The following is a 13,813-nucleotide window of genomic DNA, read 5'->3' as shown; positions in this document are numbered from 1 at the left end:
ACTAAGTCACCCTACCATTTCCGCAGTACTTTATATTCGAAAAGGAAATAGGTACAGCAAACAGCTCACATAAACACTCTGACAGTCACTGACAGTAACTAAAAATTTGGTCTCAGGCTTTGCCTTTAGATACCAAAGTTAGAAACAGTTTACACATGCCCTAAGATGCTGCATCACCTCTCTTCCCATTTTTATATGAAATTTTTTTTCAGAGGCAAAGGAACAGCTTAGTCTTTCTAAATACTCTCACTTTATCTTTTGCTGGAAGACAAACTAAAAAGTGCCAAGTAGTGAGAAACGTGATTCTCTTTTTCTAAAGATACCTGATATCATGCAGCTTGATCTGGTAACACACAAGTTCGACCAAAACAAACCCTCATGTAATCAAGGGAAAAGAAGGGAGGGGGAAAAAAAGGTGTTGGGGGTTTGTTATTGCTCAGAAGGATTATCTGAATGCCCCGTATTTAACATAAAAAATTAAGAAGACAGAGGAAGAAAGTGTTTCTTCATTAGAAGTATCACATTCCAAGTAAGCATTAGATTCTGAAATTAAGAACACTACCTATTGGTTAAGTGTTCCTAGACTGAAGCTTTCAACTGGCAATCTAAAGTTGCTGTAAAAGAAAACTGGACACAGATCTTATTCCCCCCCTTACCTAACTAAAGTGTTAAACTGACAAAATTATACAAAAGCCACACCACAGTTAAGAAGAAATCAATCTCTGAAATAGTCAGGGCAAAAAACTTAAAAAAAAAAAAAAAAAGAGAGAGAGAGAAATCTACTAAAAAAATCAAACACACACTCCCCACAGAAATTATCAGAATACTTAAGGCACAGTTACGTATTTTCACTTAAAAAAAAAAAAAGAGGGTCTCTCCAAATAGTATCTAGATGGAATTATGACAGAACACTAAGCTATTTTCTACCATTATTGGGATAGCTGAGTAAATATTATCCACACAAGCATTATAACTAGCATTACTTAATAAACAAAGCACATACCACTCTGGCTGCTCTTTCCTGAGATTCACACTTCCTGCAAAACCAAGGTCCAGTGGGTACTTGAACAATTCCATAGCAAGCTGTTTTGAACAAGACAAAATATTTCAGCAAACAGAAGCAGCACAACAGTACTACTGAGTGTTATAAAAAGAGCTTAGTATCAGTTGATCTCACGTCGTTTTAGTAACTCAAGTTGACATCTATGCATTGCATATGAAATCCTATCACAATGGTACTAGAAATGAAGTACAAGCTTCCACTTAAAAATTTATGCAAAATTTGTTGAATAAAAAAATATTAGCTTAAAAGTAATATAACCACTCAAAAGCAGCAATATTTAATATGTGATCTGTTTTGCTATTTATTTACCAGCAAAATAGGTAAAACACTTCACAATAACAAACATCAATCATTCATAGTAAAATCTTTTTCAAGTGAAAACTAAAAGCAACTAACAAATCTGACTTTGTCATAAGACATTAACACACTTAGTTACTACCAAGTTCTCTTACTCTTTATAAGTCAAATAACTGGGTTTAAATAGGAAATCCATAATAAACTGAACAAAGATACAAAGTTTGCCTTTTTTTTCCCCCTGAAAATTCATATGGAGTGTAAATACAAATTAAACCGAGCATCAGCACTAGGATTAGTTGCAACTATAGCCACGCTAAAACATAAATCCTTAGGAAAGAGATTTTGAGACATGCAGACTTCTCTGCAAGACTGTCATCTATATTTTTATAGTATATAAAAAATCATGAGTTTGGTAAGAAATCCCACAGAAAAAAAGTTTAGTAATTTGGCAGTAATTTTCATGTTTGAAATGCACAGATCAGGAAACTAAGAACTGCTAAGGGAATGAAAATACAAGAACATAAGTGCTGTGAGTATATTCTAATATCTGTATGGGCTTAACAACTAATAACAAACAATCAAAAAGCCAAAAATTTTCCCCTGAAAGATATTCCTGAATCTGACATTGTATTTTTGATATCTCAATTGCCAACAATATGTCACTTAAACAAGAAGACTCGGCTTAAGTGTGTAACGAGAAAAAAAATATGATAAATTAATACTGAAGAGGAAAGCTGAGATTAAATTAGTATCTTCTAGTACACATACAAAAATATTGATTTCATGCTAGCCTGAAGGGGGGAAAAAAAACCCTACCAGTAATGCAATACTAGTATAAAAACCATCTGGCTAATATGTCTTTCCCACTACATTGGAAAGTCAATGAAATCATTTCCCATTATACACATAGATACATGTAGGCATATTAAGATTAGTTGTATGATTTTCAAACACATTATCCAAGTAGTGACAGACTCTAAGCCCATTCTACTGTACAATAAAGTTCTTTAACATGAGGAAAAACAACTTGTTTTCATTGTGTCTGTATCAACCACTGATGAGGGGGATCTTCAGTTCCTCTTCAGAAATTGAGAGGGAGACTTTACATGTGCAATCACGCTTTAGATTAGCAAGAGACAGTGCAGAGTAAGAAACTAATCACAGAATGCAATGCAGACAGGGCTGGCAATCAGATCCAAAGGCAACACGAGTTGGGCACTGAGCAAAGCTGAAGTACTTTTATATCTGCAAATATAACAGAGTACATCTGCAGCCTAACAGTCCAGCACAGGTTTGTGCTCTGATGCACTGTTATATTGTTTATTGAGTTCCAGGACTTCCTTTGGTTTATACTTTCACTACTGTGCAAAGCTTCTTTAAACAGATGAAGAGATTTTGTCCTCCACAACTTACCAAACACTTGTAAAGAAGTTTCCTCTGAACTAGACATAAATTATAATAACAAAAAATGCAGTTAATGAAGCCTTATGGGTAACACTGCTGCCTGAACTTCAAATAAGGACTACTGGCTTTAACCATGAGGACTACACTACTTTTACTACAGAAAGACTACAAAAAGAGTGGACATGCTCCCTCTACCACCTTCATTCACATGACGCATCAAATGCAAAATGTAAAACATCAATGGTACAGTAAATCAAAACATACAGTTCTTCTTTTCTTAGACTTCTACAACAGCATCTGGATTCAGACGAAGCACTACTTTGCACACTTCCTGCAAGATTCAAATTCAGATTTGGCCTTGACCTTAAAGAAAGTTCAATATTCTTGTACCAAATTTACTGAAGTGTGTCTCTGTATTAGGTATACTTCCTAAAACAGACCTTTGTCATTCCCACTATTTCAGCTCCAACTGCTGATATCATCAAATTCTTCCACTGAAAATATTAGCAAGGCTCTAGATGTAAAGGAAGATGCTCAAGATAATACAAAAGTAACAGGTGGTTCAGGTATGACTTCTAAGAGTACTCCTGTTTTAGTGTTCTTCTTCATGATTCTAAGATTCCACAAATGCAGAGTTACCTTACCGGTTAACATTACTCAGCTCTTAACAGAAAACTGATTCAAAACAAGGCTAATTTCACAGATCCTGTCAGCCTCCCTCCACATTCAATCCAACGTTAACAAGAATAACTGAATTCTTCTGCAGATCTCATTAAATTGCTACTATTTCTCCTTATTTCTTGTCATCTTACAAAAGCACATATACCTGAAACAAACTAAGTTACTATATCATCTTCCACGCAATTTAAGACCAAGTGTGAGGCACACCTTAGTAGTATTTTCATATGCAGCAGGCATTCGGACTAATGAACTGGATTTAGGATTTCCTGTCTCCTCTAATTTGCTCACCATCTAGAAGGAGCCAGCCACAGAGTTCACAGAACTGTCTGGGGAGTTGATACTGACAAACTACCATCTTATTCTTTATTTCTGCTACCAGAAAGCAAAAGTCGTAACTTCCTTTCTTACAATGTAAGCAGCAGAATCCAGTCTCTTCCTCTGCTCTCACAAGAAGGGTCAACCCACTGACAGAAACAAAACAATCACACATAGAGGGAACATGCCAGCTCCTGAGCTGAGCTGGACACCAACCAACCAGCCTCCACTAATCCAAACAAATCCAGCATCAGCCATTCCGACAAGTACCCTCCCCCTGCAGAGCCACAACAGGAAGTCTCTTCATCTACCAGGAAACATCAGCCAAATGACATTCAAGGAAAGGCAGGCAAAAGAAGAAATCACATGACAGCCAAGTCTTTCCTATACACCACTCTCTTCCAGTCCTAAACCCTTCCCACCTACTGGCTGCCCCTTAATTTTTTCTAACTTGGGAAAGGCAGGGATAACCGGGATCAAGTACAGGAAGAACAAAATAAAGTAACAATTGCCAAAACAGAGATTAGTAAGAAGTTCTGCAAAGAAGGAAAGGAGTTTTAGGTAGTCTTTGGATTGCTGCAGCTGAGGTTGTTAACAGAGTGCAAAGGCAGACTGGAAGCATAGACACAGAAAAGGCACAAGAGGAAGAGCCCTGCAAGGGGGGTTCTTCCTTTCTTGCAGCCCTAATATAGAAAATCATAACATAGGAAGTCTCACATAAGGAAAAAGAGAGACAGACCGGAGGTATAGAGGATGACAGGGCAGGTCGGACCCGAAAGGGCACAACCCTGCAAACAGGGAAATGGGTTTCATGGGTGACAAGAAGGAGCTGGGAAGGGGGAGGGAGGAAAGGGGAAGAGAACAGCCAATGGGGCGGGGGGAGCAGGCCCAAGGGAAGAGGGCAGGGCACATCAAGAAGGAAGTAGCAAGGCTTCAGGCCAGAGCGAGTGAGCTGGCACCGGCCTGCCTACTCACCTTGATGCACTGCGACATTGCAGCCGTGCCCGTCGCAGTAGACAAGCGGGTTCTCGGCCCAGCCCCTCTCGTCGGAGCACACGCAGCAGCCGCCGATCATCTCCTTCATGCTATTGGAGAACTCGCCCTCCAGTGACACAGGCAGCAGCAACGGCTCGCTAGAGACCATCTACGGGTTAAAAACACCGTCGTCAACAACACACACGCACACACACGCTTCACCCTCTGCCTGCCCCCTCCCCCGGCGGTGTCTCCCCTCAGTCACTCAGCCGCCGCCGCCGCCACCGCCGCCACGGCAATGATTTAGGGCCCATGACCGCCGGCTGAGAGCCTCTTCTCGCCCCCGCCCGACCAACCGGCCAGGCTGTATCAGTCACGCAAGCAGGCAGGGGCAGCCCAGCGGCGGCACGCTGAGGAGGACACCACACGGCAGGCGGACAGGCACGAGCGCGGGGCCGGCGCGCAGGCGCACTGCGCGCGCCCGCGGGGAAGGCCTGGGCCTGGGCCTCCTCGCGATGGTTCGCGAGCCGCCCGTGGAACGTGAGCCGCGGCTGAGCGCGCGCACCCCCTCAACGGCTCCAACCGCCGCGCCGAGAGAGCGTGCGCGAGCCAGCGGCGCCCCGCCAGGCCCGCGCGCCCGCCCCTCGCCTCGCCTCCGCGCGGCCCGGAAGAGCCGGCGCGCCCGGACACCTGATGGCCCGGCCCGGCCCGGCCCCGCGCCCGCCGCCCGGCCTGCGAGCCGCGCCGCCCCCGCCTGCGCACCCACCTCGGCGTGCTGCCACTCTCCGTCCCCCGGGCGAGCCATCGCGCCCCGTCGGCCGGCCTAACCCAGACGCGCTCCGGGCCGGGCCGCCGGCCGGGCCGCTCGGCGCGCCGCCGGCCAGCCCGTGCGAAGCCGCCTCCCTGCCCAGCCCGGGCGAGCGTTAGACGGGCTTATTGCTGCCCCCCTCCCCTCCGAGCGTGGGGGGGCGGGGAGGTGGCAGACATGCGCCCCGCTCCCACCCGCGATGTCACTCTGCTCATGCCCCCTTCAGGAAGGCTGGAGGACTCGCCCCATTCCCGCCCTCTTCCCACCCCGCAGAAATCATTTTTACTATCGTGTTTATTTTCCCCCAGATATGACTGCAGGACTGCATTCCCGCTCCCAACTTTTATTATCCTGTTTATATCCCCTCCGTTTGCCTGCAGGACTAATGCGTTCTCACTATTATGCCACTTCCCTGCCTTCACCACAACATTCACTATTTTGTTTATTTTCCCTTTGATAGGGCTGCAAAACTAATGCATTATTAATCCCGCTTTTTCTTCTCCCCCAAAACTTGTGGCGTGGCGGCCGCGGCGCTGCCCCAGCGCCGGAGCAATGCTGGATGGAAGACCGGACGGAGACAGCCGGGAGGCCGCAGGCACACAAAAACAAACATGCTTTTAACACAGCTGTTCTCTACTTTTGCTTAGAGGTGGATATGCCTTTCTAGAAGTTGAGCGTTTCGGTTTGTTGTTTTTTAGTGGCTTGGGTTTTTGGTTTTTTTATTAAAACAATTCTGTTGTCTTTTTTAATTAAATGGGGGGAGGGGAAGGGGGGGGGAGAGCTGAGGTGGTCAGCAGAGAGGAAAATCTCAGGCTATTCAATTCTCCATTGTGAGCAGGTATGCCTGTAGCAGAAGGAACTAATTGTGGTGATTGTTAGGAGCACAGAGAAATTAAATGCAGCCTTGCAAAATTCTGCTCCACTCACTTGCCCCAGGGCCAGCATTAATTTATTTATTTGTTTATTTATTTATTTCATGTTGGGCAAGGAAAAGATCATTGATTTATCTTCATTATCATGCTAAAAGGCAGAGAAGCAGAATTTCTGCATGGACTCTATTTTTCATGATGATTTTGCAAGGCCAGCTTAGTTGATATGGTATCTGTACAAATCACTACTGAATTATGTGCATTCCTGGACACATTGCTACCTAGACCTATATATATGCAGGTTATATTTTATACGTTGTTAACTAATAAAACATCTGCACTTGTGTACACGAGTATGACAAACTGCTACATGGAAGGGAGAAGTGGGATGTGCACAACCCTTTACCCCCTACAGCCATCTCAGGCTGCAGTCTGTATGCAAGATACCTTAGGGCAAGCTCTTTCCTCTCCTTGAAAGTTTTAAGTGAAATTATTTAGGCAGAGGAAGAATGGCGGCCAGGAGAAAAAGGACTCATGAAGGTAGATTCCTAGATGAAGGGCCCAGCCAAACAGGCAATTAATGCAGCCATTTGAGACACATTCTAAACATTTCTCTGTAAATGTATCTGCTAATATCCTTGAGAGTTCAGTAATTTTTAAGGCACATGTAAAAAACGGAGGCGAGGGACTGGAATGTAGTATGTTTCCATTAGTGTAAAATCATTCAGAGATTGCTCTCAAAAAAACTCCAGCCCACACCCCAATGTCCTATCTCAACACTGAAGAATACAAATTTGAACATAAAACTATTTACATTATAAAACATACTTACAAGACTTTTTATTACTTTTAAAGCTTGTAAAAATACCCTGAAAATTGCAGGTGCAGGCAATTACTTTGTACGGAAATAAAGCCATTAGTATATCCTGGTGTTTAAAAAAAATAAACACAAATTATTTGAAGCTGATAGATACAGTGTCCCAGCCCGTCTTCATTCTTGTCAAGGAAATGACATCTAATTTAAAAAGCATTCTCAATGATTCTGTTAACCCTGACAAAAAAAAAAAAAATCCCAAAACCATGATACAGCAGCAAATCTGTCCTTTATTTACCTGACAGGTATATTAAAATAAATATCCTTTTAAAATGAAAATATATTTAATATATTTTAATTTGTTAGGTGAATTTATACGTTTAAACTTCTAACAAACAATTGTAAATTTTTCTCACAGACTTTTTTTTTTTTTTTAATTCATTGAGGTCTTCCTGAAATTTCTTCTTTGAATAGCAACTAGTACAATTCCCGGGTCTGGGGTTTTTGTTGGTGATTTTTTTTTTTTCATGTTAGCTATTTTAAGGCTCAATTTTTAGTTTTATAAAGAAGCATCATCAGAGAAAAAATTAATCACTTTGCAACAACTTGATTAAAGCTGCACCATGGCAACAAGAGTATATTCATGAAAAACCTACTGTATAGTTTTCAAATAAAAATATTTTAGTCTGACACCATGTAACAACACACCAGCTCAGTATTGAACCACTGAAATTTTGCTTTGGTCAAAATTAAGTCAAGCTTAATACATTCAATTATTTAATGAAACATTTGTTGTCATTTTATGGATTTCTGTTTAATTCTTTCTATAGAAGGAATGTACATGAACTGAAAGAAACTCCATGACTACCACCTTATGGTATTGTGTAATATTTGATGGAAAAATTTAGATAACCTCTTGATAGTTCTGTAAAACAATTATTTAGAGAAGACCTTTGAAATGCAAAATAGGGAAAGAAATGCATTACCACTAAATAAATACTGCAAACACTAAGCTTATAAAGCTATGGAATCAGAACATAAAATCTTGTAGCATGTATGTTCCTATGATTGTAGTATTTAATAAGCACTGACATGACACAGAAGGCCAATTTTCTTTTTTAAAAAAGAATCCTGTCCTTCTTATAGTGATATATAAGAGATTAAAATAATTAGAGGAATATAATTCAATGAGTAAGAATGAATAATTTCATTGCTAATCTAAATGCAAGGAGAAAATCCAATTCTCTTAAAAGGAGCCTACAAAACCTAGGAGCTAAACAAGTTAGATTATAAGACATGTACAAGAAGATTATATGTTTTCATATTTTTTTGGATTTTAGAAACTTTTTCACATAGAAGGAATGTGTAAGTGAAAGAAAATTACATTCTACAAATGCAAATTGTTTTTAAAACTTTAAGGAACTCTCCAGAAAATGTTAACATATATTAGTGCATGGCACTTCAGCTTCATTAACAAAAATAATGAGGTATTCACCTTAAATTTTTACTATAAACTAATCAGTTCAATCAGTAATGCTAAGATTTTGGAATGCTTGCTTTAAATGTCACTTTTTTTTTTTCTCTACAATGTGCAAAATCATAGTGTAAGTTTAGTGAATAAAACAAAGCATTAAGAAAAAGTGTTTCATTTACAAAACCACATTACCAGTTGGATATCATCATCAGAAAAGTCTTCCAGGAATAACAGAAAAAGCATAGACTTTATATAAAATGCATGCTATATTAGACAACATAAACTGGTATCGGGACTTGGAGCTGTAGGGTGGGGAAACTCCTCCTTTCTAGAAAGCAAATTTCTCATAAGCAATTTTTATTCCATTTTCAGATTGGGTCTTTGTTGAGAAAGCTTTGATCTTTACCTATGAGAAAAAGGATACATGCTGCAGCTAAACAGATGCAACTGAAAACAGGAAAATTACAACTTAGTGATACTCAATAGGTAGAACAATACATCTCCCTATTATCCATTTAAAATACTTAAATGCTTGTCTGCCTTTTGTTTATGTGGGTTTAAATCATTAACAGTCTTCAGTGAAATACGTTCTAATAGTGGGTATTTGCTTCATTCCTAGGAAGGCAGCAGCAAAATGGTCACTTTACACAAAATAAAATGCGACTCTTTTGTGTTGACCTTTGCACACAGTGTGTTTTAAATGGCAGTCTGCCTTAGATCCAACAAATTATTTCTATCCATGTTCAATTATGAAGGATATAGCATGTCTACAGAACCCATATTAAAAATGATAATGTATCTTTATGTGTTTACTCTTAAATTATACTGAGAAAGAGTAAAGTTCTCTTTTTCCTCCTATTCTTTAGTATACTACTCAAATCTGTATTTAACACCTATCCAAATGCAATGTACTGAATAATTTAAAGTTCCAACATTTAACATGTAGTCACTTCTTGATCAGGAGTTTGCATGCTATATATTTACATGTTATGCAAGTACAGGTAGCAGCACCAAAGGTCGTGTCAGTGCATCTCCTGGACACCACGCCTCTTCATATGTTGTGCTATTTTCTTTTGTGCAAATGTAATTACAAATTTTGTAATTCTTTAGACTGCAAAGAGAGGGGGATGTAATTCCACCAACCATTGTATTTATATTCTTGCTTTTAATTGTATTATCACCTTTGGAGACTTCGGTAAATTCTACTTAACTAGCAGCAATGGATAAAATTGGTGGTTTTCAAGTACTGCTTCTGTTACTAATGTTGGCTTTTAAATGTTAATTTCAGACTGAGGTTTACAGTAAACATAAAAAAAGGGATTTTCTTTGAATGGACAAGCTTAAACCAAAATTCTAAATAAAGGAATCCTAGCACAGGGTGTTTTTAAGCACAGTGATTAATTCCTTTTAAAGATTTAACATTCCCTAAGTGATAGAAGTTACAGATTTAAGTGTGACAATTTATAATTCTCTATAATAAAAAGGCATTTAAACGTTAACCACATTTTTATATGAGTCAAGTCAAGGTAATGATAATTACAGTATGATACAAAAGAACCTGAAATAAACTTCAAGTAAACCATATTGAATATTAATGCTGTATTAAGCCCTGAAAAGCTGGGTTAGTAAACTCTGGAATTTAGATTATATGCAACTTAAAAAGTAACACAGGGCTTTTCTTCAAAGAAGAATACTTAATTTCAAAGTTTGGATTTTTATGAGGTATGTATTATTTCATTGGATTTTTATTAAATACATTTCTATAGCATCACTCCAAAACCAAGCCTCAGACTACTTTTCCTCTATAGGCATATCTCAACGTAGGATTTGCTAAATTAACATTCCATATAAATTAATAGCTTTTTTTTCATGTTTGTTACGTTATGATCAGCAGTGTGCTACTGCGTTGTATCACAGGTCACATTTATTTGATTCCAATTTAGGAACAGTATCTGTACTACATACTAAACACGAGAAACTACATGCTGAATTTCCCATCAAATATGTTAAATACAGACTATTTTAGATGGATTTGTGTAAACAAAACACATATATCTAATATAGGCGTGGGAAAAGAAAAGCTGGTTTGTTATATGCTAAAGCAAATTGGAGTAAATCAACCGCATCCGTGGGCTGTATAAGCAATACTACTCTGCTTTTCCCAGTACCATTTGGACAAAACAATGTTACTTTTTTATTTAAAGTGTTTTCTTCTCAACAAGGGGCCACCACTTCCCAATCTCAAAAACACGCCCCAGAATATGTTAATTAATTGTATTGTGTCTCTGAAAGAAAGAGGTTGCCAAATGCAATAAAAAAAAAAAAGTCTTTCGATCAGTGAGCTCCGTTCCCACTGCTAGTTACCATCTAATTTCAATTCCACATATATATACATAGATACATTTCCTCTACGTACGACTTGGACCATTAAAAACTGTCTGAGAGCGAAAGTCTAACTTGACCACATAGGGTGTATCTGGGAAGCTTAACATTCCTGGCGAATTAAGCGCGCAAGCCTCGGATCACTTTTTGTCAATCTTACTATGGTACTTCAGAGTCGGGAATGTGGGTAATTTTTATATCATGGTACTTCCCAATTAAAAGTAACAACAATGCTCCTTTGTGAAAAAACTTAATATATTAAATATGTCAACACATTCCACACAAATACAAAATAAAGAGCAATGAAGAATGGCAACAAACGTTCTCTCCCTATTTTTTTAAATCTTTCCTTTCAATAAGATAGTTTTCAAATAGCGATCTATTGTTTTAGTAAATACAAGGGCATTAAACGTCCTTTTGAATGAGCTTTCTAAATTTGTAGTTACCTTTTGAAAATTGCCAGGCAGCAATCAAGTAAATGCATCTCCGGAATACTCAAGGAGAAGTAAACCAAGCCAGAACAAAACAAACAAACAAAAAAAAAATTTCTTTCCTCGATCTTAAAGTTAATGCCTTTGGATATTACCAGGGTGGTGTTTTCCTATTAAATATTACTTGCATTTTCAGCTTTCAAGTAACACGGATGCTTTTTACCATCTAAACTGAATTGAGCTTTTATTTGGAGGAGTCCCGCAAAAGCCTGCAAGTTTACAAAGAGTGAAAGACAAGTCCCAAACTGTATTCTCTTAAACAATGACTGCAAGCATGCAACTTCCCAAGTGTGGGGGGCTGGGGGGAAGAAAGTAACTTCAAAATTATTTTCAGCTAGATTATATCCATAAATATCATCCTTTAACTTATCTTACTTGCTGCTCATGATCTATGCAAAACGTTAATTTCTTGGCAATATATTTAATAAAAAAAGTAAAAATCTAGACATCACTTCTAACCTTTGAAAATAAAATCTCACACACTCTCAGATAACTTGCTTAAAATAATCACAGTTCTCCTAGAAAGGATTTTCTTAAAATAACTAGTTCTCTAGAAATTCCTTCCTCATCACAAATAAGAGCCCCTACCCATTTTGATTTAATATTCCAGAAACAACGTGCAAAGACATATTTTTTCCCCTTAGAAGATCAAGGGCACTTGTTGGAAATTTTCTTGAACACCAAGTTAATCAATTTGTCCTCTATGTAAATACATGAGAAATTTCAGGTCTGAAATGGCGTACCAAAGCAATTTAATTTCTAAGGGGGGGGGGGGGGGGGGGGGGAGATACAACAAACACTTTTCCTACAAAACAAAGCCTTAAAAATCTCAAACCAACAACATAAAACAATCACTTGGGGGAGGGGGGGGGGGGGGGACGGGAACGCAGACATCATGGTGTCTTCATGGAAGATTAATCTTCCTTTTTATAAGCAGACCAGCAAGACGAGTTCCTTCCAAAATTCTCTTTGCCTACATTTATTATTCCAAATCCAGCGGTTCGGAGCAGTTTCTCCCGCTTGCTTTAAGAAGTCCTGTTCTAAAATCCACCCACAAACAGATGTTACTTTATGTACAAATCCACTGCGGTAGCGGCTTGGGTTTTGGGGGTTTTTTTACCTTTCAAGTAACACGTGAGCTACAGCCTCACAGGAGCCCCCTCAGTGGATGGCACTTCTAAAGGCTCCTCTCTACTTATTTACGGGTTTTCTTGCCGGCCCCCCCGAGCTGCAGCGCGCGAGCACGCCAGCTCGCGGGGGGCCCCGCGGCGGCGGCGGGGGGGAGCGGGGCCGCCCGGCGGGAGCTTTTCGCTCCTTCCCTCGCTGCGGCCGAGCAAGCCCCGCCGGCGGAAAGCGGCGCGAAAAGAGGCGGCCAGGGAACAATGGGGAGCGCCGGAGCAGGAGCAGAGGGAGCCCCGGCGGCGCTTCCTGCGGCCCCACCGCCGCCCGGCCCCGCCGCCCGGCCCCGCTCCCGCCGCTTCCTGCGGCCTCGCACGCCGCTCTGCCGGGGAGCGCGGGCCGCCGCCGGCGGGCTCCCACCCCGCTCGCTGCCTAACCGGCACGGCCCCTCTCCATGCTACCTACGGCAACCTGCCCGGAGCCCGCCCCGCTGACGGGAGACCCTCGCTCACCCTTGAAATCCCCCAGGCAAGCCTGCCAGTTCAGCGCCGCGCTGCGAGGGCACCCACGGGTTTACTCTCTCAGCCGCTCACCCCCACACTCTCCCGCCCCCGGCGCAAAGCGTGCTGGAGGGTGAGTGGGGCTGCCCGGCTGGCCCGCCGCCAGCCCCGCTCCCGAGCCTATCCCGGGGTCGGCGGTGCGGGCAGGCCGGCCTATGGGAGCCCTCACCCCTCCGCCGGCTGCCCCCGACCTCCTGCCACCGGCCCCACGCCCGCCGGCCCCTCGCATGCCATGAGCACTACCAGCAGGAGAGGAGGCAGCACTACAGACGCGCCCGACCCGGGCGCTGCAGTGCTTGCCTCTTCCCTTCAGGGGACGGTGCTGCACACAAAAGACGGCTCAGCATTGTTCTCCTCCCTGACCCCCAAATCCCCTTTTCCCCGCCGCAGAAGCCGCCGGGAGAGGTGGAACGGGAAGGACCGGGAAGGACGAGGAAGACGGGGAGAAACCAACTGCCCGCAGCGCCGGCCGCTTCGCTGGCTCCCTCGCCTCTTTGCCTTTCCCTAAACTCTCCCCGCGGTGTGCCTGCAGCCTGCCGTCAAAGGCTACCTGCCCACGGC

General features: G+C 41.8%; 1 protein-coding gene across 5 annotated transcripts in view; it reads right to left on the bottom strand.

Moving 5' to 3' along the window:
* MLLT10 (MLLT10 histone lysine methyltransferase DOT1L cofactor) overlaps positions 1 to 13,414 on the bottom strand; it is a 136,903-nt gene extending 123,489 nt beyond the window's left edge. For 2 of the 5 annotated variants that reach the window (XM_056337510.1, XM_056337515.1), the window contains exons 1-3: positions 5,502 to 5,683; positions 4,736 to 4,904; positions 1,004 to 1,083 (exon numbers count right to left, since the gene is read on the bottom strand). In XM_056337510.1, the coding sequence (XP_056193485.1) occupies positions 1,004 to 1,083; positions 4,736 to 4,904; positions 5,502 to 5,540 (288 nt within the window). In that variant the 5' untranslated portion in view covers positions 5,541 to 5,683. Of the gene's footprint in view, positions 1 to 1,003; positions 1,084 to 4,735; positions 4,905 to 5,091; positions 5,303 to 5,501; positions 5,684 to 13,204 lie in introns of those variants that run through there. The other 3 variants (XM_056337512.1, XM_056337511.1, XM_056337513.1) reach the window with 3 other exon arrangements.
* Positions 13,415 to 13,813: the final 399 nt, after the last annotated feature.

The sequence above is a fragment of the Falco biarmicus genome, chromosome 4 (assembly GCF_023638135.1).
Source record: "Falco biarmicus isolate bFalBia1 chromosome 4, bFalBia1.pri, whole genome shotgun sequence".
Lineage (NCBI taxonomy): Eukaryota > Metazoa > Chordata > Aves > Falconiformes > Falconidae > Falco > Falco biarmicus.
Note: the sequence above shows the minus strand (reverse complement) of the source record. Positions and strands in the feature narration are given on the sequence as shown.